Source organism: Zonotrichia albicollis, chromosome 12 (genome assembly GCF_047830755.1).
Source record: "Zonotrichia albicollis isolate bZonAlb1 chromosome 12, bZonAlb1.hap1, whole genome shotgun sequence".
Classification (NCBI taxonomy): Eukaryota; Metazoa; Chordata; class Aves; order Passeriformes; family Passerellidae; genus Zonotrichia; species Zonotrichia albicollis.
The window spans coordinates 9,152,089-9,175,931 of record NC_133830.1 but is presented as its reverse complement, the minus strand read 5'-3'; the positions used below and the strand labels follow the sequence as shown (position 1 = coordinate 9,175,931).

At 52.2% G+C, this 23,843-nt stretch overlaps 3 protein-coding genes across 9 annotated transcripts in view; all 3 read left to right on the top strand.

The window, feature by feature from the left end:
- PLXNB1 (plexin B1) overlaps positions 1-7,046 on the top strand; it is a 77,251-nt gene extending 70,205 nt beyond the window's left edge. For 4 of the 5 annotated variants that reach the window (XM_014268060.3, XM_014268059.3, XM_014268056.3 and 1 more), the window contains 7 exons: positions 121-287; positions 641-801; positions 1,043-1,190; positions 1,909-1,973; positions 2,055-2,130; positions 2,447-2,521; positions 3,069-7,046. In XM_014268060.3, coding sequence (XP_014123535.2) covers positions 121-287; positions 641-801; positions 1,043-1,190; positions 1,909-1,973; positions 2,055-2,130; positions 2,447-2,521; positions 3,069-3,173 — 797 coding nt within the window. In that variant the 3' untranslated portion in view covers positions 3,174-7,046. Of the gene's footprint in view, positions 1-120; positions 288-640; positions 802-1,042; positions 1,191-1,908; positions 1,978-2,054; positions 2,131-2,446; positions 2,522-3,068 lie in introns of those variants that run through there. The other variant, XM_026794404.2, reaches the window with a different exon arrangement.
- A 95-nt stretch (positions 7,047-7,141) lies between these two features.
- LOC106629455 (SRSF protein kinase 3) lies at positions 7,142-19,832 on the top strand. Its single transcript, XM_014268022.3, has 12 exons — positions 7,142-9,513; positions 10,970-11,071; positions 11,219-11,327; positions 11,810-11,897; positions 13,320-13,407; positions 13,656-13,762; positions 15,637-15,799; positions 16,995-17,080; positions 17,506-17,613; positions 18,027-18,096; positions 18,177-18,269; positions 19,512-19,832. The coding sequence occupies exons 2-12, from the start codon at positions 11,026-11,028 to the stop codon at positions 19,697-19,699; spliced, it is 1,146 nt and encodes a 381-aa protein (XP_014123497.2). The 5' UTR covers positions 7,142-9,513; positions 10,970-11,025; the 3' UTR covers positions 19,700-19,832.
- An 893-nt stretch (positions 19,833-20,725) lies between these two features.
- The window catches only part of SETD5 (SET domain containing 5), a 67,931-nt gene continuing 64,813 nt past the window's right edge, over positions 20,726-23,843 (top strand). Inside the window, exon 1 of one of the 3 annotated variants that reach the window (XM_074550546.1) lies at positions 20,726-20,960. The gene's annotated coding sequence lies outside the window, so the exon portion shown is untranslated. The remainder of the gene's footprint in view (positions 20,961-23,843) is intronic. The other 2 variants (XM_074550545.1, XM_074550547.1) reach the window with 2 other exon arrangements.

Sequence of the window (23,843 nt, the reverse complement as noted above, 5' to 3'; positions counted from 1 at the left end):
AGAGATTCCTTCCCATTTGTGTTTCTGTTATACTGGGAGATCTTGCTTTCTTGGGCCTCACCTGGCCAAGGTCTACTGTGAGAGAGCCAACACTCATCTGTAAACAATTGCTTGGTTTAGAAACACCAATGCTGGAGGACGCAGATGAAGGTGGGATCAAACTTTGGCACCTGGTAAAACCAACAGAAGAGCCAGAGCTTCCCAAGCATCGGCGTGGGAGCTTAAGGGATCGGGAGCGGGCCAAGGCAATCCCAGAGATCTATCTGACACGTCTGCTCTCAATGAAGGTGAGAAGGAGCACAGATTGTGTTGTGCTTGGGATCTTGCCTTCCTTCATATCCCCCAGCAGATTGCTGGGGTGTGTTTGAAGATGAAGCAATACCCTTTACCTGCAGTGGCTTTGAGAATATTTGAGTCTTCTCTACATTTTGCTTTGTTCACAAGGTTCTCCCTGACCTCTGTTCCACACTCCACAGGGCCTCCTTTCTCCTTTGTTGCTGCTCCCTTCAGTGGGGGTGGAGTGCCCTTGGATGGATGAGGGGCTGTCACTGAGAAGAAGAGGGTGACCTCTCATCTTTGAGGCCTAGGCTCTCTATTCTCCTCTGCCTGTGCTGACCCTGTCCTGCTTGATTTTCCACAGGGCACTCTGCAGAAGTTTGTGGATGACTTGTTCCAGGTGATCCTCAGTACCAACCGCCCTGTTCCTCTGGCAGTCAAGTACTTCTTTGACCTGTTAGATGAGCAGGCCATGCACTATGGCATTGCAGACCCTGAGACCATCCATATCTGGAAGACAAACAGGTAGGGTGTTCCTGAGGGCCCTGGAGGAGGCACTGCTGACTTGCTTCGAGTTTGCAAAGTGACAGCCACCTCTGCCTACTGAGGAGGAGCAAAATTCAAGTGCAGGGCAGCAGACCATAGGGTGAAGAGTTGGTTTTGCTGGGAGAGCGAAGCAGAGAGATGCAGTAACATGTAGAATATCTTTCAGCACTGTAGCTGCCACCTCTGCTGATGCCCTTTTGCACTTCTGTCCTCTCTACAGCCTCCCCCTGCGGTTCTGGATCAACATCATCAAGAACCCCCAGTTTGTTTTTGATGTTCAGACGTCGGATAACGTGGATGCTGTGCTGCTGGTCATTGCACAGACCTTCATGGACTCCTGCACCATAGCTGACCATAAGTTAGGGCGGGTGAGTACAGAGGAGAAAGGATCATGGCTGGCACAGAGAGTTGAGTGCTGCCTTAGGAAGGCAAAAATGTTTACATAGCACCATGGGGACAGCAGGCCAGGCTCCCCCTGGCTCCCATGTGCAGCTGGAGAGGAATGGGGTCTCTTGGGAAGAGAGGAGGGAGGATCAGATTTTGTTTAGCAACAAGAAATTGTTGAGGAATGCTCTTTATTTACAGCTTGCAGTTATCTGGGGGACAGAGCTGAATTCAGTTGGCTGTGGCAGACAGTGGGAGTCACAGGATGTAACTTGGGACATTCACATTAGCCATTAGAAAGGCTTCCCACCATCACTAAGGAAAGGATTTCCACCATCACCCTGTGCTGAGGGTGGAACAGTCCTGCACAGGTCACCACAGATGGGATGGGGGGGTCTCTGGAGCACATCAGGCATCAGCTGTGCAAAGCCATAGCCAGTGGGACCTCATACTGGTGATCACCCAGCTCCAGGGGGAAGGCTGGACTAGGGATTCCGGGGTGCCTTCATCAGCTCATCTCAAGGTACCTCAGACTGCATTACTAGAAGAGAACCTGTTATTTGAAGTGCCTCTCCATGCAGAGGACAAAAAATTCCTGATCCTGAACAAATGGCAGAAAATAGAAGTGTGTTACCTGCTGAGGTTAGTCCACAGCACAATAAAGGAGCTTTTCATAACCCATTCTGGTTTTGGATGTTCAAGGACTCTCCAATCAATAAGCTGCTTTATGCCCGGGACATTCCTCGCTACAAGCAGATGGTGGAAAGGTAAGTGATGGGTGTGAGGAGCTGTGGTTCCTGCAGGGAGGAGGGGGGACCATGCACTAATTCCTGTGTGCCCCTGTCCAGGTACTACGCAGACATTCGTCAGACCATCTCTGCCAGTGACCAGGAGATGAACTCTGCCCTGGCTGAGCTGTCACGGGTAAATAATATTTCAGAAGTCACCTGGCCCCTCACCTGTGCATCCAGGAGAGAGTTATTAATGCAGACATGGGATATTCCAGCTGAGTGTGCAGTTCTGCTCAGACACACTGACTGTGCCTAGTGGCTGCCCTGCACCACAGGGAGGGTGAGGGTCTGCCCACCGAGCACTGGAGAAAAGAAGGGGTAGTCAAGGATTCAGGGCAAGAAATACAAGAATTCCTGTTGCTTTCTTAATGAGTTGTGAGGACACAGAATTTGACAGGACAATTGTTAGGTGTCTCACAGTTTTGTCTAATTTCTTCTCTTATAAACAGAATTACTCAGGTGACCTCAATTCCCTGGTGGCTCTACATGAATTGTACAAATACATCAATAAGTACTATGACCAGGTGAGTGTGTGTTTCCAGCAGGTATGAATATCCCTTTGTTCTTCCACCACCCAAACAAACAAACTAAAAAAAATTAACAATTAAGAGCAGCCAGACTATTCCAACAGTGTATTGTTTCATTGGCATGCATAACTCATGTCATGAGTTTGTTTTATTCTTATCAAAGAGCAAGGGAGGAGATCAGCAAAAAGAACTTATCTCTAACTTGGAGCCTCTTGGGATTTCATGTGTGCTTCTTTATTTTTACTTCAATATCCAAATATTCTACTTAAAGAAGAAATGCAGTTAGTTCAGGTTAATTTACTAAAGACGTAATTTTCAGGTGGAAAGTTTAGCATTTTTTTTGTTTTGCCGTGTGAAGTCTGTAAGTTAGTACAATGAATCTAGAATACTTCTTTTGTGGTTAATTTGAGATTAATTACTGCATACCCACTCTAGACTAGAGCATGCTGAATTGCAGCTTGAGGTTCTCCATAATGCATGGTGTTCAGCTGGTTGGGTGTTGTGTGCTGGAGAAAGGCTGCCAGTGAGCTCTCTGTGGTTGCAGATCATTACTGCCTTGGAAGAAGACCCAACGGCACAGAAGATGCAGCTTGGATATAGACTGCAACAGATTGCAGCAGCTGTGGAGAATAAAGTCACAGATTTGTGACAGGCACAGACAGACTGCTCTCCCCTGGCTGAATGGGGACAGTGCTCATCCCAGTTGATAAACAGGGTGTCCTGCTGCCTGGAACCAGACTCTCCAAGGAACCTGCGGGTGACGTGAGCAAGGGGATGGCCAAGGCAGTACAAAGTACAAGCGTCCTTGCATCTCAGAGAATATTTTTTTACAGTTTGTTTTTTCTTTTTAAAAGCAAAATGAAACAAAAAACAAGGACAAACTCTGGTTTTTCCCTGGCAGACTGCTGAGGGACCACACAGGTCCTTCCTACAGATGTGAATGTGCCAAGTTTGCAAACCATGTTATTGAAGAGCCAGGTGACAACATTGAGCACTGTCTGTGGAGTCTTCAGCCTTGCATGGATGCCCTTTCCAGTGCTGGAACACTCCCTGCTGCAACCACTCACTTCCTTGGGGATCAGGAAGCTTTTCCTGGGTTGATTGCTGTGCTAACCTCTGTTTCCAGCTAGCAAGCACTCCTGAGAAACTCCTTGCAGCAATGTCCCTGCTGGTCCCAGATGTTGGATGTGGAAAGGAGAATGTCCAGTGGTGAAAGGCTCTTGTTCCCCAGTGCCCTGGTCTCTGACAGCTCGTGTGTGGCACCTGCTTGGCTGGAATGTGCTCACCAGCATGGGTGTTTGCCACAGGGCCCACTGTAAATGAACAGCACCCCTCACCCTTTCCCTCAGGACAATTGCAGTATCTGAGAGTCGCTACCTGGCTCACTTCGGTCTCCACTGACTCAGCTCGGATCTGTCTTCCTGGTTCCTTGTGGTCAGAGGTTGCCCTGCTCTTTGGAAAAGCACAACAAATGCCTTGTGCCACTCCCCCTTCCTCCAGTGTCCAGCTGTTCTGCTGCTCTGAACTGGACTTGTAAATACCCTCAAAGTTAATGTATTTAAATGCTAAAGGAGAATGTTTAACTTTGTGGCTTTGAGACAAAGCTTTTCTTGGAGAAGTATCTCTGTGCACTTCTACTGACAAACGTCTGTCAGCACTGGAGCAGTTTTCTCCACTGCTTTGTCTGCAGGGATAACTTGTAGGTGTCTCCGTTGTCGTACCAGCAGCTCGCCTTTCCCCATGGCTCAGCCCCAGGCTCTCTTTGTGCTCTTCTCTTAGGCTTGCCTTACACCTAACTCTCAGCTCCACTGCTCAAACTCTCCTCTTGTGGCACACAGAAGGGTTATTCGGTGAGCTGTGAACTCAAAGGAGCTGTCAAGCACAACCATGATGTTCCCAAGGAGGGTTGGGTGTCCTGCAAAAAGGAATGATTTGTGCATGGAGGAGAGGGCTGGAGCAGGCACAAGCACAGTTAGCTGGCAACTGTCACTGGGCAGCTCCTCACTGCTCCCTCCTGAGTTCCTCCACTTTGTGAACAGTCCTCTGCCCTTCTAGGAGCTAATTTATAAGGATGATTTACTTGTTCTCTCTCCTGCTCACCCCACCGCTGCCCCCCCAGCTGCTAATTCCACACTGATGTCCTGTGTGCCTGGGGCAGGTCCAGGTCTGACTCCTCTGCCACTACTCTGAAGTGGTGATTGTGTGGGCCAGGAGGGAGCAGAGCTGGAACAGAGCAGGATCACATCCCTACCTCTCTTTACATTGCAAATAGCAGTAATTCCAGGCGTGCTCCATCAGCCTTGTGGCTTTGTGTGAGTTCTGTGCAGTTGCAGAATTGTTCTTGGAGCAGGCTAATGCTGGCCTCTGTTCCTCTTCTGTGAGCCTCTCTCAGCAGTATAGCAGTGTTCCCAGGCACATGGTGTGCCCAGAGTATGAGCATCCCTGTGCAACCTTCTGCTCCTATCCTGCTGTACAGAGCAGCAGGGTGGCTGGCTGGCTGCTGCCAGGCAAAAATGGGGCTGCAGAGTTTGCCTCTTTGCCCAGGTGAGGACCAGTTAGGATCTCACTCCTGCCTGATCATCCATTTCCACAAAAGTCATGGGAACTTAGCATCTCTGAAACCTTTGTCTTGACTAAATCTGATTGAATTGGTGACCCCAGAAAGCTGAGGAAAGGACTGCTGGATGGGAAAAAGCCAATACAATGCATGTTAGTAAAGCCCATTCCTTTAGGGACTGCAGGAGATTCCTTGGTTTGAGGCAGGTGCAGGTATAGTGGTGGAGTAGCATTGTCCCTGTGTGTGTTGGTGGATGGACTTTCTGCCCTAGGAAACAAGGCCTGGTTTGTGGCCTCTCCAACTTGCTCAGTGTCTGCCAGACACCACAGAATCTCTGCTGGATTTCTGGCTCTACAGACTGTCAGTGTCTGCCCCTATTTTTGCAGAATTATCTCTGCACTTTCCCAGAACAGAGTGGCTTGAGGCTTAATTCTCATTCCACCTCCCACTGGTATCCACCTTCTCCTTGCTTCTGTGTTCCTGGATGTTGGAAATCATCTCCTTTCTCCAAGTGTATCTGTGAAAGTCTGCTTTTATTAGATTGGTAATCAAGACTTAAAAATAGAGCTCAACATAGGTGATTGACTTACTTAACATGTTCAGCTTGTCCTTGCATGGCTGGGCAGGACACACTGCCCATTGCAGGTGCAGTGAGGGTGGACAGCTGGTAGTGCCCATCTCCTCCCATCCATCTGTCCTTGGTGTTGTAGATACAGCATCCTGCTCCCTGAGGACACACACTGAAGGCCCTCACTGGGATCAGCTTGGGTGTTTAGGCATGGCCCCTCTTATCTCCGTCCGTGCCCCTCTCCTGTGGCAAAATCCATTTCTGTGGCAGGGTTCTGTTGCATTTAAATTTGCACAAAACAGGTTTTATTATGAAATTCCCTATTGCAGGGAAAAACTTATTTATTTATTCCTCCTGATCCTTCCAAGTTTTTCCCAATCTCTGCCTGATTCCACAACCAACCAGACATTCCTTGGCAAGGACAGAGAATCCTGTCTGGATGTTCCTGTTTGCTCACAGGTAGCAAGTTCAGTGGGCACCAGCAGAGAGAGCCCTGCGACCGCAGCCTGCTGTGGGACACAGGGATGTCACTGCTCCACTGGGACTCCCAGGACCTCGATGTTCCCCGTGGCAGGCACCCGGCTTTATTTAGTGCTGTGGTCAGAGGGAGGGACTTGCTTTTGCTGTGGTCTGGGTGAAAGGCTGAGAACTGATCAGTGTTAAGATAAATCTCCGTTCGTGTATTTGAATGTCTCTCCCTTTGGCTCGATGAAGCACAGCTGGTGCCCACGTGATGTAGATGTGAGAGCTCCTCCTTTCATCTGTCTGGTGGCAAATTTAGGCTGTACCTGAAAGCTTTTTTATTTTGGTAGAAATGATGGCTGATTTTTTTAAATGAAAATAGAGGGTTCTTGGATGCTGCTGCTTTGGTGGAATGCCATCTTTTTCAGGGTGTGCCCTGGTTGCAGCAAGATGCTTTTTTTTGTTGTTGTTGTATTTTTTTTTCTCTTTTTTTTTTTTTTTTTTTTTTTTAATGTGTGCCTTTCTTGTGGGGATGGTTATTTTGGTTTCCAGAACACCCAGGGCATTTGCTCTTGTAGTCTTTTTCCTAGTCTGTGTCGTGGTGACTCTGCTCTGTCCCAGCCTTGTGACTTGGTGTCTGTCTGTCTGTTATGGTATGGCCTGACCTGCATTTATGCCCTGCCACACCTTAGGTTCTGCTCAGAGCACCCAAGGTACTGTCTTTCTCAAGTTTGAATTAATAATTAATATAAAAAGCTTGAAAAAAAAATCTGAATTTTGTTACATAGTGTAATAACTGTTTGTAGATACTGTTCTGAGATGTAGGAATCTATTGGTGATATAAGAGGTTTTGTCTGTAAATAATCAGTTTAGAGTCAAAATGATTTTAATAAAGAGAATTCTTACACAATAATTCAATAAATTTTAATATACAACCTCTGTGTCGTGCTGGTATTGCATGATGATGCAATTGCAAATTACACAGAATGTATTTGCCTCTTTTTCTTCCTAAGTGGAAACTGTACTCTGAAGCACCAGGACCTGGAAGCTGTGTGAGGAGTGAGGCTTTTCCCTCCTCCCTAGGCTGTGTTTCTTCAAGATAACCTTGTGCCTCCTTCCACCTGCATCCCTCTGCAGTTTCCAGGGCTCAAATACCATCCCTGCCCAGGGGAGCAGGCAGCCTCCCTCCACAGACAGTTTGGGCTGGCCCTGGGGCCGCATGGTGCCCTGGCTGTGGTCTCTCACTGTGGGTAAGCATTGCTGAACCTTCACTGTTGTCACTGTTGGTCACCAGCATGAGACAGAAACCGGTGCCCCTAATTTACCAGCACAACTTAATTCTTAAATGAATTTCACAGTTCTTCCCAGACAGCAATCTGGCTCCTGGCCCATCTGTCCTCTTTTCTTCCCTCCCCTTCCTTTACTAGCAGAGTTTTGTACAGTCTGCTTCTCCCCCTCTTTTAGTCCCTGCTCTCTGTACTCCGTGTGTCCTTGTTGCCCTTTTAGGGGTCACAAGCCACTTGTCCCCTGCCCGCTGCCCCGCAGGCCTCAGCGCCCGGCCTGGCGCAGCCTCTGCCCCCTCCCTCGGTATTTTTAGTGCAGGGAAGGCAGGTGAGAGCAGAGGGGCACAGGCAGGGGGAGAGCCACTCTGGGAGGCCCTGGCCTGGGTTTGGCAGCCTGGAGCTGCAGCAGAGCTACTGCAGGCAGGGTTAACCCTTTGCTGCAGGGCTGGGGCCTGCTCTCGGCAGCCTCAGGCAGGAAACCCGAGCTGTGCGAGCCCAGGGCCCCCGTGAGGGGGAGGAGGCCAGGCCGTGCCCAGCTCCGGTGTGAGCCTGCAGCTTGTGGCAGTGGGGGAAAAAAATGTGATTCTTACTGTGTGTGGCCTTTTCCTCCCCTGTGTTGGGTGGTGCTGGGATGCTCGTGTGCCCCCAGGGCTGTGGGGAGGATGCTGCTGTGTTTGCTCTCCAAGAGACAGGAAGAGGGGAAGCAGGGGCTCTGTGGCCACCAGCACCATGCTGTGATGGTGTTGGACTGTGTGCAGGCACTGCTGGAGAGGCTGAGGTTCCTCAGGCCTGGCAGTGTGGCACAGGGGCTGGTCTGGGGAGCAGGGATGGCTCTGCCAGGCAGAAGATGGTGCTGCAGAGCACGTCCTGCTGATACACTGCTGGGAGCAGGGGGCAGAGTCAGGCAGCCCCACGGTTTCTGGGTCTGGAGAAGGCACAGCAGAGGGGGAGGATTTCTCTGTTTCCATCTCGGTAGAGCTGTGAATTTCCCGCTATAAATAGTTGCTGTGGAGACTGTGAATCTCCTGCAGGCTGACAGGCCTGCTGCCAGGGAGGCAGGGAGAGGCCAGCAGTAAAGTGAATCCACCGCAGCTGTCTGAGGTCCCCTGCTCTCCCAAAGCCAAGGTTGTTCCCAGAAGTGGTGCTGTGATCTGATACCCTGCCCCGCTCCTCACCACGTCCATCCAGCGATGCAGAAGTTTGGTGGCCTCAAGGCCATCCCTCCTGGGGCAGTGCAGACTAAAATCAGAGCAGGACCAGCCGGTATCTCACTTTGGGGAGCTCCAGAGCGAGCCAGATGACAAAGGGAATGGCGTGTCCTACCCATGAGCTGCTGCAGGGTGAGTCTGTGCTGGGCCCTGGGGCTCAGAGCCCTGCTGGGGCTGCTTGGGTGCTGCATGCTGTGACTTGCAGGGGTGCTGTGTTCAGCCAGGGCTTGTAGCTCTGTGGTGGTGCAGGAGCTGAAAGTGTGTATTGCCCTGGTGAGTTCTGCCACTCCAAAGGTCCAGGTGTCATAAGGCATGACTGGTGTTGGGCAGGTCTGTACACTGTTCCATGCAGGTTGGGTGGAGGAATCCAGGCCAGATGTGAAGCATCATTCCTTGTCCATGGCTCTCACAAGCCAGGCAGCAGCAGTTCTTGGGCTGAAGTTCTCTGAGCTAGTCCAGGCCTGCAGCAATTCAGTGGGTCCTGCACAAAACAGTTGGAATGACAAAAGCAAAATAAGTTGTATTTAATGTGAAAGTGTCGAGAAATGAAGGATTAAAAGCACCAATTGTCCTTTATCACAAAGCTTAGAAAAGTGCATTTCACTTTCCTGTACCAAGTTGCATAGCAACACTCTTCATCTTTTGCCAGTGCTTCCATCCAGAGAGGGTGGATGGAGGTAAATCTTGCATGCCTGAGGACACACTTGGCTTGCCTCTGCAGCAACAGGGCCACCAGGGCCTGAACTGCCCAAAAGCTCCATCCACCCTAGGGCTGAGTCTTGCACTTTGGGTCTGCCTCTGGGTCCTATTTTCTGACTGAAGTCTCCTGTCACCAGAATACTCCACCAAGGGAAGAAGCTGTTGAACTCCCATCTCCACATACCCATGAGTTTTCCTTTGGCAGGTGAATGGTAAGCTGCATGATTAAAGCTTGCTTGCTCTCAGCTCAGGCCCTGCTGTCCTCTTGATGTGAGTGAAGAAGGCCCAGGCAGATGCTGGTGGTGCAGGAGTGTGTGAGGATACTGATCAGCTTAGTCTGTGCACAAATAAGGAAAATTTTGACTTCAGTTCTGTTTCATAGAGATGTCAGGGAGCATTTACTGTAAAGAGTGGCCTGACATGCAGCATCCAGGGGGTTTATACCCAGAGACTGATTCTGAGCAGCATAAATGCAAGGGTAAGAGGTGTAGAAATATGAGGAGGGGGAGGCATTTTGAGCTCCTTTCAGACTTCTGTGCAGGCATGGGTAAACAGAGTAACCCAGAGCTTGCTGGGTGCCAAAGGCAGGCTGTGCCTCTGGCTGCTGTGCTGGGAGAGGAACATCAGCACATGGAAAGAAACTTCAATGTTTTGAAAAGTCAAAACATTGAGTCAAAACAGGTGCTCTGTCTCAGCAGCTGGAAGATGTTACAGCTCCAGAACAACTCCCTGCCACCAGCACTGCCAGCCCTCTATAACTATTTTTGAAAATCTCCTGGTTCAGATGAGTTCTTAGCTTTAGTGACCTGACTTGGAGGATTTAAAGTTCAATATTTCTACCTGTGCTAATGCTCTGTGGGCATTACTATCACCTGTCTCCAGTTCTGACAATGTGTGTTAGCCCGAAGCTTCAGCTGTACAGCCAGTGACATTTCCAAATTATGAAAGGCTGGGTTGGGAGTGCCCCAGCTACTGTGGCTTTAATCTGTATTTCATTAGCAACAAGGGCTCTGGGCTGCTATTTCAGGTGACCAGTACTGAATGCAGCCCTACCCCAGTGCTGCAGCACTGGGGGACAGCAGTTGGGTCAGTCTGTCTGTGCTGTCTTGGTGTTTATGCTTTGGACTGTCATAGTAACAAACCCCAGGAGCAGTCCCTTGCCAGGATGTCCTGTGGCCTTGCTGGGATGTCACAGGATGGTCAGTGACAAACCCGTGCTCCAGCCCCAGGGCTGCACTGTGGGCAGAGGAGCAGCCCTGTAGTGTTTAGAATGCAAGTTCTGTTTCACACCCCTGTGGAGCAGGAGCCTTCTCCTGCCAGCCAAAGCCCAAATTCCTTCCTCAGCCAGGATGGGAGTAGGGAGGAGGTGCTTTCCCTGCTGTGGGAGGGGATCCCACAGACCCCGCTAAGCCCCTGAAAACACACACTAGGAAACCTGAGACTCCCACCTGGCCCTGGCCTGGGACCAGCCTGCCAGCTTTCCTCTTCTGAACTCTTAAAATAATCCCTATCTCCCTGAAGTGCCAAAAGTGTTTGTAACAGCCTGACTCCAAGAGCTGCTGAAGGGATTGGGAAAGAAAGGGGTGAGGGCACAGCAGAGGTACGGCCACCCTGCAGCTCTCTTGAAAGGAATAAAGTGCTGAAGCTCACACTGCCCGTGTCCCACAGCTTGGTGTCCCACTGCCTCCATCCCCTTGATCCAGGACCTGCCGTGCTCCAGGGCCATGGAGGAGCAGGTGCAGCAGGAGGTGCCATCAGCCCAGCACACAGGTCAGTCCTTGGCCATGAGGCTCCAGAGATGAGATCATGCCAGGCTAGAGGAGGCCACTGGGACCTCTCAGGCTGTCCTCAGCTGCTCCTTCACTCTAAGAGCATTTAGAGGTGTCATTAATATCTCTTGGTGATGGTTTTCCACAGGAGGCCACTACCCCATGCAGGACGGAGAGGTGTTCAACACACGATACCAGGTGCTGCACAAGCTGGGATGTGGCACCTTTGCCACTGTCTGGCTGTGCCAGGACATGAGGTGAGGGGCTGAGTGCCATCCAGGGAGGTGGGAAGGGGTGGCTGAGATCCTGGGTGGGCCTGGCCCCTCTTGCAGGAACAGCACAGCACAGTCTGGGAGCATGCCAGGCATGCCTGAGCACGGGGGAAACCTGACAGCATGATCAGTGGGGTGCAACAAACAGAGCTGGTCCCCAGAAATCAAAAAATGTAAATAAGGTGGGATCAGCCCTTGCTCTACATTTTCTTTTCTTGTTTAGACCCTGCAGTATCCATGTTCTTTTTCTCTCCAGTCCCTTGCTGGTCCCTGGGGCAGTTGTGCTGCCAGGTGCCAGAGGGAGAGATGCCCATGGGCCTGGTGTGCTGCAAACAAAGGCCAAGTGTTCCTGCAGAAGGGCAGCACCTTCCCTGGGGAGCCCAGGGCTGGCTGACTGGGAGAAAAGGAAGTGCTGCTGGTCAGGGCCACTGACATGCCCTGGCTGACAGCTGTGGTTCATTTCCCAGGAGGAAGAAGCAGGTAGCTGTGAAGGTTCTGAAAAGCAGGGAAGGCTTTGCTGAGAGTGCCCAGGATGAGGTTGCTTTCCTCCGCTGTGTAAGTGAATTCTGTGGCTCTGTGGCTCTATGCTGTGCTCCTGGGTGGCCACTGAGTTCAGGTTTGAGTATCAGCATCAGCATCCCCTCTGCCTGCAGGTCTCAGTCCAAGGAGCTAGGTGGGGAATAGGAAAAAACCCTATTTTTTTTCCTATTCCCCACCTAAAAAAGCTGGGGAATTAATAGAAATCACTGGCCTCTGAAACAGGAATTTTCTCCTTCTTGCATCATACTGGGACATGTCCCACTTGCCCTGTCAGCCTATTTCTTTTAGCTGAGACTGAAATCCAGCAAAAAGGAGGAATCTGCAGAATGATAAGGTGGATAATCAACAGAAGAAGGTGGTCATGATCTTAAGCAGGAGATGGGAGCATGTCTTCTGTACCTGTATCATCACAGAGGAACATCACTCAGGGGACATTGCTGTACCACAACACTGATACTGAAGTAAGAGGAAATATCTGCAATAGAAAAAGATACGATGTACCAAAACATAATAAACATCTGAAGTCAGAAAGCTTCTTCAGGCCTCTGCTAATGGAGGTGATAATTAGGTGGCTATATCTGGGTTGTAGCAAGTTGCCTTTGAAGTTGGCTTGAACTGCTAGTTCTTGAAAGCTTGTGGTTACAATTCTTCAAGTTTGTTCATATACAAAGTTACATCAGCTTCAGATGAGGAAAAGCTATTAAATTCTGCATTTTAAATTACTCTGTGGCCTTTCTCCAACAGGTTTGAGAAAGGTTTAGTTAACACCTGTAAATCTGTAGGCCCTATCTAAAAGGAGATGAGCCAGATGCAGTGATGCAAGAGGAAGTACCAAGTGGCACTAATTTAATGCAATCAGAGGGCTGCTTTTCCACACATCAGCACAACCCTGTGTAGAGAGTGAACCTTACCCCTGATTTATTATTAATTCTGAGAGACATGCCTGCCCATTCAGGAGCACACAGCTGTTTCCCAAGGCTTGTTCCCACCAGCAATGGGGCTTACTGCCTGCAGAGCTGCCAGAAGAGATGATCTGGTCTCTGCTTCCAGGACTGCTCACTTCTGTTGTGCCAGAACAAACCTTCTGGCACTGGTGCAGGTGGATCTGGCATCTGCAAAATGAACCAAACCAAAACCCTGGCAGTTGTGGCCATGAAGAGAGGAAAAACCAGCATGAATTGCTGTACCAGGGTAAGTGCTCTGGGAGCACAAGCCCCCTGGGAGAGCACCTCCTTGCGATCTTGTGATGGTCCCACCTGGTCAAGAGCAAGACAAAACATACAGAAACTCATTCCTGGTTTTCCTGATGTTGTTTTCATGGGATTTGTCACAAAGTGCCAGAAGAGAAAGTCTGTCAGACAGGATAAAACAGGTGCAAAGTGTCCTTGTGCACATATAGGTCTCTGATTGCAGCTTTCTTGGAATCCTCCCCCTCAGGTAAGCTGCATGAAGAAGAAGGACCTGGCAGGAGAAAACATCGTCTGTTTGTTAGATGACTTCAGAATGATTGGAGAGAATGGTTTCCATATCCTTCTGCAGAGAGTGCTTTTCTGGGCCAGCAAAGCCTGGGCTTGCCTTGGAGAGCCACAGGATGGTGTAAGCCTGAGTGCTGTGCGGCCATGAGGAGGATGGGCAGGGCTGCAGCTGGACCCGGGCACATGGGCATGGCTGGAGGGGAGAGGCTGAACCAGGAGGTATTTGGTTGCTTTGGTGAAAGGCAAAGGGGTGGTGCTAACACCTTTCCTTGTTAGCGAATCCCTAACTCTTTCCCACATGCTTGCCTGGTATTTGAGGTGCTGGGTCCTTCCATTCGATGTCTGATGGGAAACTACACAGCCCAGGGACTGCCCTTGTCTTTTGTGAAAAAGTCTTTACAGCAGGTGAGAACTCAGCTGCAATCAGGCAAGGGTGCCAAGGGGCTGTTGGCTGTGGGACATGCCACAGTCTTCCTCCCAAGGGGAAGGACTTGGGTGTTACTGCCTAAGCCTGCAGCCTCCTCAGGTTTGGGAAGCAGTCAGGGCCACAAAGTGCCAAAAGCCTGCAGATGTACACCAGGGAGTCAGGGCTGGCACTTCTGTTCCCATCAGCTCAGTAATCATTGGGTTCTCTGCTGCTTGTAGAAGTAGCAGGGGACAAACAGGCTGCCATAGTTCCGCTTCTTGTGGGCAAACCATCTCTGCCCTCCTGCTGCCCAGAGAAATCCCCTCTGGCAGTAATGCCAGGCTGCTGCCATTTGCCTTGGCATCCAGCCATGGTAGCACTGTCAGCTCCAGCAGCTTTCTGCATGGTACCACTGAAGGCACTCAAGGTCTCCCTTCCATCTTTACATGAATTTCTAAATTGCTGATTTGGTCAGCTGGTTCTCTTTCCATATTGAAGTTTCCCTGTGCAGAGCCAACTTTTCCTTCATCCCCTGTAAGGATGTGTTGTGCCTATTTAAAGGATGGTGAAAAATGAGTTTCTTCAGGGCTGGCTCTGCTTAAGGAATGGGAAACCTGAGTGAGGCCTCAGAACAGTTAAAATTACTTTTTGCCTCTCGTGCTGAGATTCATCAGAAGTCTGCACACTTGCCAAGATGAAGATTTGCTACCCTGATTCCTGTGCCCTTCTAGGGATACTAAGAAAGAAAATTGCTTCCTCCTTCATCCTATTTTCTGTAGTAGCCTCTCCTTTGTCTAAAGAAGCTCCACTAACACCTGAGTAAGTTACACAAAAATGTAGTAGCATTACCTCTATGCTCCATTTCATACTCAAGCTTTTGCTTGATACTTTGTCTGCTTTAATTGTAAAATCTCCGTTCTGTTTTCCCCCTTCAGATCAGCACCAGGGCAGTATTTACTTCTGATTCATTCCAGTTTAGTTATTTAAATCTTTCCCCACATTTCACAGTTACCATTTAAGGCTGATATTTCCCTGGGGCTGGTGTTCATCCCAGAATAGAATTTGATAATACTGAGAATATTTACCAGTCCTTTATGACTGACCAGAGTGTTAAAAAACAAACCTAAATCTCCCCATAGCCTTTTCTCTGTTATTGATTTCTGATAATGAGTGTTCATCTCTGGTAGGTGTTGTTTATCTCTCCCCCATGACAGGCCAGGCTCTCCCGGCTGCATCACAAGCTGTTCTTTCCCTACATGGCTCTCCTGCAGGGCCCTGAAATCCTCTCTCTGCACTCACTCATGGTCTCTCCCCCTCCTGTCTGTGTTATCCTGTGTCTTCTTCTTTCCTTGTATGATGGGACACCCTCTCATGCCTGTCATTGACACCAGTCCCTTTACATGTCACTGTGATTCAGATGGAAGTTGGGGGCTGGTTATAATCAGTGGCAAGGCACAGAGGTCCCAGGACACAACAGCCTTACAAACAAGAATGTTTTTTCAGGAGAAAGTTCAGCTTGGTAATCATAATAGCCTCCTCATAGCCCCCTCCCTCCTCCCACCTCCCTGGGCTTGCCCATCTGTGGATTGTCACACTGCCTCTTGCTGTGTGTCACCCCAAACAGCCCTTTCCTCACTGGGCTCTCCAGGCCTCCACCTGCTCCTGGGGCTCTGCTGTCGAGTGGGGTGATGAAACCCTTGTGCCTGCTCCCATAGGCCACCCCAACAGGAACCATTTAGTTACCACCAGTGCCCAGACTGTCCCTGACCTGCATTCCCACTGTGCATGCCCGCTCTGGGGGGACAGAGCTGAGGCAGGAGAGGCAGTGGGGACCCTGCCAGGGCTGGTGTGACAGTGCTGCCTCCTTGGCCAGGTGCTGGCAGGGCTGCACTTCCTGCACAAGTGCTGCCGCATCATCCACGCAGACATCAAACCGGAGAACATCCTGCTCTGTGGGCGCAGCAAAAGGCTCCAGAGGCTTCTCATGGCCACACTCCACTGCGACCAGGGAACAGGAGGGGGGCTAAAGGGAGCAGGTGAGCATTCCAGGCCTTTTTTAACAAAAAAAAACTAGACTTAGGTGTTTATTGGCAGGAGAGAAATGAGAGGCAGCAGGTACAGATGCCTTAGGAAAGGTTCACATCTCCTACAACAGCCAGTACAAAACATTATAGGCAGCTGATGCTGCTGAAAGGTCTCTCCTTTCTCTGCTTAGCACAAACACCAGGCTGGGCTCAAGGCGCCTACAGAAGTGTGGTGGGTTTGTGTGAAGGACAACTACAGGTCACAGATATCTGTTGACAGCCCCACCACGACCTCAGAGTTCACTCTCAAGGCTTTAGGTATGGAACAGTTCTACGTGTCTGATATTTTCAGCTGCTGAAAGGTTTACATACAAAAAGGCATGATCAGAGAGCTGTATGACACTCCTGCTCTTTATTTCCCTCATTTCTGAGGTTTGTGGGAGACTCGTATGTGCTGCTAATCTTCAAGGCCTTCTGAGCCATACTTTATGTGCACAGAATGGTGCGAATATTGAATGAGATGTAGAGCTGGAGAGTTTCACGAGAGATTATCTCATCTCCCAGCAATGAGACCTTTCATATTATCCTTGCACTGTGTTCTCCTGTGAGCATTTCTCCCATGACAGTGTTGTTTTGTCTCTCAAACTCCGGGGCAATCAAGGAATGCTAAATTAGTGACCAAGTCTTTTGCTTGGAGCAGAATAGCACAATGTTAAGCATAGGCTGACAGCTCACTGTAAGACACTAAACCAGGAATTACCTTTTTCTGGGATCATATGGAAGCGTAACCTCCACATTGCTTGCCAAGCAGGCTGTATCCAAGGCCTGTGACAGCCAGGGTTGCTGAAGGCTGAGGAGGAATTACAGATGTTTTGGTTCTGACTGGTGCTCTCCTCTGGGCCCACAGTAATTTAACCTTGGTGCTAGAGGAACCCTGCAGCAGGACAGGAGCATATGGTCACACTGTTCCACTCCAAGCTACTGTTCTCCCAAACATTCTCTTACGTTTTTACTGGACACCAGGTTTTTTTGGGGGGTCCTTCAAAAAAGAGGGGTGGCATTTGATTTATGATACAAAGTATTTAGGAGCTTTTAGGCCGAGAAACTTTAAGGGAAGGAAGACGTACCTCTCCTGTGGTAAGTGGTGTGTATCAGGTCTTTCTGCTGGTTCAGAAAGACCTGATTTCTCTTTGTCCTTCCCATCTAGGAGGTGATCTTGGCAATCAGTTGGAAGAATCTGATTTAATGAGCATAGAGGTGAAAATTGCAGATCTAGGAAGCGCATGCTGGACAGTGAGTCTGCTCCAAGTCTCAATCCCATGACAATGTGGGATGCTGTGTGCTTCTTTCCATCCCACACTCTGTGTGTGTGTCTGTCTGTCCCTTTACAGCAGAACAGCTATTTCAGAGATGCTGATATTGGGGGGTGTTGTGTTTGCCACTCTCAGCTCCAAGCTATGCACTGAGCCACTGTCAGTTTAGGATGTTTCTCCACCTTGCAGTTAGTCCCTACAATTAGAAATGTATAATTATGTTCAGTGTGAAATGGTGGGAGGTAGATTCCCACTGGTGTCAGTGGGGCCAGGAATGTGCTGGCTGTGCCCTGTGCAGAGCTGAGAACACGCATTCATTTGTGTCCCCAATGTCCTGTCACTGCACAAGAAGCTTGTGTCCCCAGTGTTGCTGTGACTGGTTTAAGGAGTTTGTTTCTGTTTCAGTACAAGCCTTTTTCCAAGGAGATACAGACGCAGCCGTACCGGGCCCTGGAAGTGCTCCTTGGATTAGACTACGGCACCCCTGCGGACATCTGGAGCACAGCCTGCCTGGTAGGACTGGGACAACACTGCCTGCAGGGGAGGGGACAGAGCTCACCTGGCCCGGGCAGCGTGTCCTTAGCATCCACATGTCCATTTATCCTTCCTTCCTGAGAAGGCAAAAGGGGCTGTTGGCACTCATTCACTTTAGGGCAAAAGTCTGCTGCTGGCACAACTCCTAATTTAGTTTAAGCTCTGAGGCAATTCACACTCCATGTAGATTAGCTCAGAGTCTTGCATGCATCAGGCACAGGCTGCTTTTCATCCTGATGGAGCTAAAGGTGTTGTTTGACTGTGGTACAGATCAAGCCAGTATATTTCCACATTTTAGGATCATTTTTTTGTGATAAAGAGGGCACTATCAGTTACTGGGCAAAGAAAACTGCAATACAATTAGTGAATTAACAGTGCTACTCCATTTCTAGGCTTTTGAAATGGCAACTGGAGAGTGTCTATTTGATCCTCAACCTGGGAAATACTTTTCCAGAGATGATGGTAGGACTCCATGAGTTTTATTCATTTCACTGACAGAAGTGTCACAGTCTGTATCTAAATTTTGTCTTCCCTCCATCTAGATCATGTTGCTCGTATTATTGAACTCTTGGGAAGAATTCCTCCTCAAATTGTTTTCTCATGGAACAAGTCAACAAAATTTTTCAGCAGGCCAGGTAAGAACTGGCATAAGGAAGTTTATTTTAAAAATCACTGCAGATCTCTGACACACTCCTACTCAGCTCATGCTGAACTCCCCCAAAAGTTACTCACACAATGCAGGCTACAAGCAGGGATGGAACATAAATGGAAATTTCATAAAGAGCAGTAACAACCCCCTGACCTGCCCTCTTTGCAATCCATGAGCATTCCTGGGATGAATGCAAAATCCTGAAAAATGGTCGTATCAAGCACCAAACAGAGAAAGCATTTCCATTCTTTCTCCTTTGGATCTGGAGAAAGTGGAAATACAGACAGGAAACAGCTCCATGCCAAGAAGGCTGAAGAGTGTGTAACAGGCTGCACTTCACCCATTCACTGACAGAGAACAATGATGACCAGGAATGGGCCACTCATATCCTTCCAATGTGGCTGCTATATTTAGTCTTCTGACCCAACTGCAACATCTCTTCTGCTTTATTCTCCCCAGTTCCTTTCTCTTTGACTCATGAGTCTTGAAACCCTTCTCTGACCACAAGGCATCACATGACTCCACCCTTCTGCAATTTGGCCTATCATCCTTCTCTGCTTTCATGCTTACCAGCCTACCCACAATTCATTCAGCGCTTAGAGCTGGTCCCAGGCTGGAATTTAATAAGCACCTCCCTGCACATCCATATCCTTTGCCCACACTTATGTCTTCTATGGTGCTCGAAAGAAATGAGTCAAAACTAGCTCTACATTCACTCTCCCTGTGAACCAACCAGGCCTGACCACACATGCCTAACCTGAATCACTGTATTTACACCATGCACTCCCCAGGACGAGGGTTGCTCCTCGCTCAGTCATACGCTCAGCTGGGCCCCACAGAGCTGCCTGGCATGTAACATACTCAACAAGAGTCTTGCAGGCTCTGACACTGAAATAGCATGATGCATGCGGGTGCCTGTGGGCAGGCACAGGGTACAAGCAGCAATGGCTCTAGCATGGTTATTCTGGGAACACTTTGTGCACTCTTGGCACACTCTCACCTAAGAGAAGTACTCAGGGAGACTCCAAACACTAGCTTGAAAAGGGGGTTCCTGCGAAGCACCCGAGAGCCAAACCTGCAAGGGGCAGCGCAGGTGGCGCTTACAGAGATAATTCCAAGAAGAAGGCAAAGATCTTTCGGGATGCTTTGGGTTAATTCTGAGGCGAGGCGCGGCAGCCTCAGCCGTGCAGGTGTAACTGAGGCGCTGTGCCCACGCTGTTTCTGCCAGGCGCGCTCCTGCGGCTCTCCCGGCTCTTTCCCCGCAGCCTCCCCGGCATCCTGGCGGACCGGCACGGCTGGACACCGCAGGACGCGGCCGCCTTCGCCGCCTTCCTGCTGCCCGCGCTGCACTACGCGCCCGAGCGCCGCGCCAGCGCCGCGCAGAGCCTGCGGCACGCCTGGATCGCCGCACCGTGACCCGAGCCGGCTGTCCCCGCCTCGCGGAACCGCGGGACCCGCCGCAGCGACCGCACCGCCCTCCCGCGGGGGTGGCGGGGCCGGGCCGGCTGGCGCGGCGGGGGCGGCTGCCCGCCCGCCCGCAACCCCCGAGCGCCGCCTCTGCCGAGCGACCCCGGAGCAGGGCGGCGGCTGCGCACCCCGGCGTGATCCCGCGGCTCCCTCCGCGCCCGGGCTCCACTCCCTTCCTCCCGCGGCCTGCAGCGCTACGGGCCGCACGCATCGCTCACTGCGGGCAGCCGCAGCCCCGGTACGCGGGCCCCGGAACCGGGCGGAGCCCCTGGGCCGAGCTCGGGCACCGAGCGCCTCGGGGCCCCTCCTGCCCGGCTCGGCCGCCCCTCCTACCGCGGAGGGGCCGTCCCTCCGCCTCACTGCCCCGCGGCCTTTGTTCGGGGCTCCAGGGACGGCGACCGGCCAGCTGTGGGAGCGCTGGCCCCGCCGGCCCGGCTCGAGCAGGGGCGGTTTCAGCCCCAGGCGGCCCCGCCGGGACCCCGTGACGGGATCCCCCAGCCCGGCCCCCCTCCCACTCAAACCCGCGCGCGCGGACGTGCCGCGCGGCAGGCCCCGCGCGCCGGCGCCGCGCAGGCGCCCTACGCCCCCCTCCGCCCAGAGCTCCGGCCGCCCCCCGCACCGCCCCTTCGTTCTGCCACGTGTCCCGACGCGGGAGTCGCCCCGCGCCGAGCGATCGCGCCCCGCCGGCCCCGCCCCTCGGCACGTAGCGCGGCTCGCCCGGCGGGCGCTGCCGCAGCCCGCCCGCCCCGCATCGCGTCGGCGCTGCCGGCGGCCGCCCCCCTGCTCCCCGCGCCGAGTGGCAGCGCCGCGCGCCAATGTGGCGCCGGGACCGTGGGGCGCGCGGCGGGGCGGACGCGTGGAGCCCAATGAGGCGGCAGCAAAGGCGGGGCCGCGAGGCGAGGTCGCCAATGGCGAACGCGGGAGGGCGGGGTCGTGGCGGCGGCGGGCGCCCCGGCGGGGCGGGACGCGGCGGCGTGACAGCCAACGGGGAGTGGGGTGGGCGTGCCCGGGGCGCCCCTGGCGCCGGCGCCGGGGATCCCCGTGTACCCAGTGCCGTTTCCGCCCGGCCCGGGGAGAAGCCGCCGCTGCCGCCGGGGGAGGGGCCGCCGCTGCCGCGGCTGAGCGCTCGCTCTCGCCGGCTGCCCGGGACACGCCGTGGCGCCGAGCCGGGCCTGGTGCCGCGCAGGGGCCCGGGGAACGGGCCGGCCAGGTAGGCGCGGGCAGGCGGGAACCGGCCGTACCCGGCGGCGGGAGGGAACGCTGGGGCGGGCGGCTGGGCGGACGGCCGCGGGGCTCCTGCGCGGCCCGCGGCCTGACGCTCTGCTCTGCGCTGCCTTGGCAGCCCGGTCGGCAGCGCCCCGCCGTGCCCCCGGAGGCCCGGCCCGAGCTGACCCGGTCCGGCCCGGTGTGCGGGCATCATGGCGGGCCCGGCGGTGCGCGGGCTTGGGACGCTGGCGGCCGGTGCAGTGCCAGGGCCGGAGTTGGGGCTGGAGCGGCCGCGGGGCTTTGTCGGTGAAGGCGAGCGCCGGGGAAGCCCCGCTGCAGCCCGGCCTTCTCCGCGCCCCCGTGTCCTCGCATTGTCCCGAGGGGCCGCGGGGGTCGTTGTCCGGCTCGGGGCAGCCTCCGGGCTGTGGCCGCCCGCCCCGAACCGCCGGCCCCTCCAGGCCTCGGTGGAGGCGGTGTTTGACCTGCATTTTCTGCTTTCTCATGGTACCCGCGCGGCGCCTTCCTCCGTAACCCCGCTCCCGGCGCCGGCGGCTGCAGCGCGGATCCTCCCGCATTTCCTCGCCCGTCACCGCGGCCGCCGCCGGCGCAGGGGGGGGTTCCCCGCCGCGGTGCCCGCGCCCCGGCCCCGCTCCGACCCCCGACGGCACCGGCAAGGTCACTGTCGACCGGCGGCTCGTCCTTGGGTGACGGTGGCCGGAGTTCACCGCCGGGCCGGGTGGGGAAGCGGCGCCGGGCAGCGTCTCGCCGTCCCGGGGGAGGGAGAGAGGCGAGGCCGCGTGTGGCCCTGTGCAAGCGGGGGAAATGGGTGTAGCAGCGTGGGGGGGTTCGCAGCCCCTTCCCGGCCGCGTCCTCGTGTTTCTCTGACACCAGCTGAGATCCCGGCTGCGCTGCTGGGGGGCAGAGCGCGTTCTGCGGGGCTGGAGAGGTCACGGGGTGCTGCAGGGCTCCTGGGGCCGCTGCGGGCTCGGGCCATGATGTAATGAGAGCGCTGGGGGTACGGCGGGGGCGAGTCTCTCTCCCTGGGTGAGGGAAGAACTTGATGTTGGTGTCTGATGGTGTGCTGGTACATTATTTCAGGCAGTTGCCCCCACCCTGGCTGGGTGTTGCTGCCGGAATCTAAATCCAAAAAAGGAATTTCTTATTTTTTTTTCAATAATCAGAGATTCCTCTTTTCACTTGTATAGGAAATACTAGGATTTCTTTTTTCTTCTTCTTGTGGTTGACCCAGGAAGTCATCTTGTTGCCAGCATTCAGGGTTTTTTTGCTGTAGAGGTGCAGGGAGGAGGGTGTTGCTGTGCTCTGGATCCTGTGGGTAAGCGTTGAAGGCAGTGACAGCAGCTGCTGTTGGCTCTGGAGCTCTGGTTGCTATGAGAAAAGCTTCACTAGACTTGGCTGCTATCTCCAGGGAAGGACAGCAGAGAAGCCTCCATTAGTGTGGTGGTAGAGGGATGGTTCAGCAAAGGCCTTTACTTTTTGGGCTGTTTCCACAGGCCTAAAGCAGGAGCAGGGATATGTTTTGGTCCTGTGGGACAAAAATGTCCAAGGTGGGTTTCATCACCATTCTTGAGTTAATGGAATTGCATTAAAGTGTGGGTTGGAAGCCCCAAGTTACCCTTTCCACATATTTTGGTCTGTGTGAAAAGTAGGGCAGCAAGAATTGATATGATCTTCCTGTGAAGTGAAGGCTGCAGTTGTGTCTTTTTTGAACTCCAGCCTCCTTCCCAGCCAGTAACAGAGCCAGATGCTTTTCTTATTGTTTGTATGTCTCCTTCCTCCCCTCCCAGCGCCTGGGCCCCACTTGCCTTATTGACTGGAATTTCTGCTGTGTGCAGTGGGTGTGTGCAGCAGACACCAGCCTGCTAGTGCTGAGGAGGGATTTTCCATTCACAGACCAGGGAACTGTCAAAATAAAGTCCCGACTCAACTTTAGGACTGGAAACAGAAAGTGGGGAGAGGAGTTTTCCTCTGCTGCAGAGTACAATTTATTCTCTGAGCTTCTTACGTGCTTTTATGTCAAAATGTATAGGAAATGTTGCTCTGCTGTGGAATAGGGAGGTAAAACTCCTGTGGATAATGGGAAAGATTCCTCCCTTTCGGTTGACTCAAATGCTTGAAGGAACAGTTTGCAGGAGGCCATTTTTGACGTGACTCTGTATTGTGGAATCTGCCAGCTCCCATCCACACTCTGTCTGCCTGACTGCAATAGCTTCCTTTTTTTTTTTTTTTTTTTTTTTTTTTTTTAAAGGAAGAATGAGTGCCTTTCTTATCTGCTTAACTAACCATTTGGCACTGGCCCCTGTCTGTATGATATTGTGCTGTCGAGTTAGAGCTATCAGCATATTCCAGTTCGTTTGTTAGAGATGAAACTGTTAGTTGAGGTATGCAGCATGGGAATACATTAGCATTAGAAAACACTGCCATCTTTGTAAACTAACACCTATCATGGGGAGCCCCTTGCCCTGGCCTGAGTTACCCAACTCAGACTTACTGTGAGCTCGAAGCAAAAAATTCCAGGACCAGAATAATGTGAGAGATTAAAATATGCCCTTAAATCCGCTTGACTGGCAGCAATCATGTGGTAGATGCCAAACTCTGAGTAGCTTTTATATTTGAGGATCTGTAGCACAAAAATTGCCTCACAAGGTGGGGTGAGCAACTTCTAACCCCCCTAAAACACACCAGTCTCTGGGGCTGGAGGTGTCATCTGCTGCCTAACCTGGAGTGACATAACACCAGTACTGAACTCTGAATTTTGAGTATGAAAACTGCTCCTTGTTTTAATGAAATACAGAAAGTGATCTTCATGGCCCTTTAGTCTTTGTTTACAGTCTCTCTGTAGGTTGTTTACAGTCTCTCTGTAGGTTGT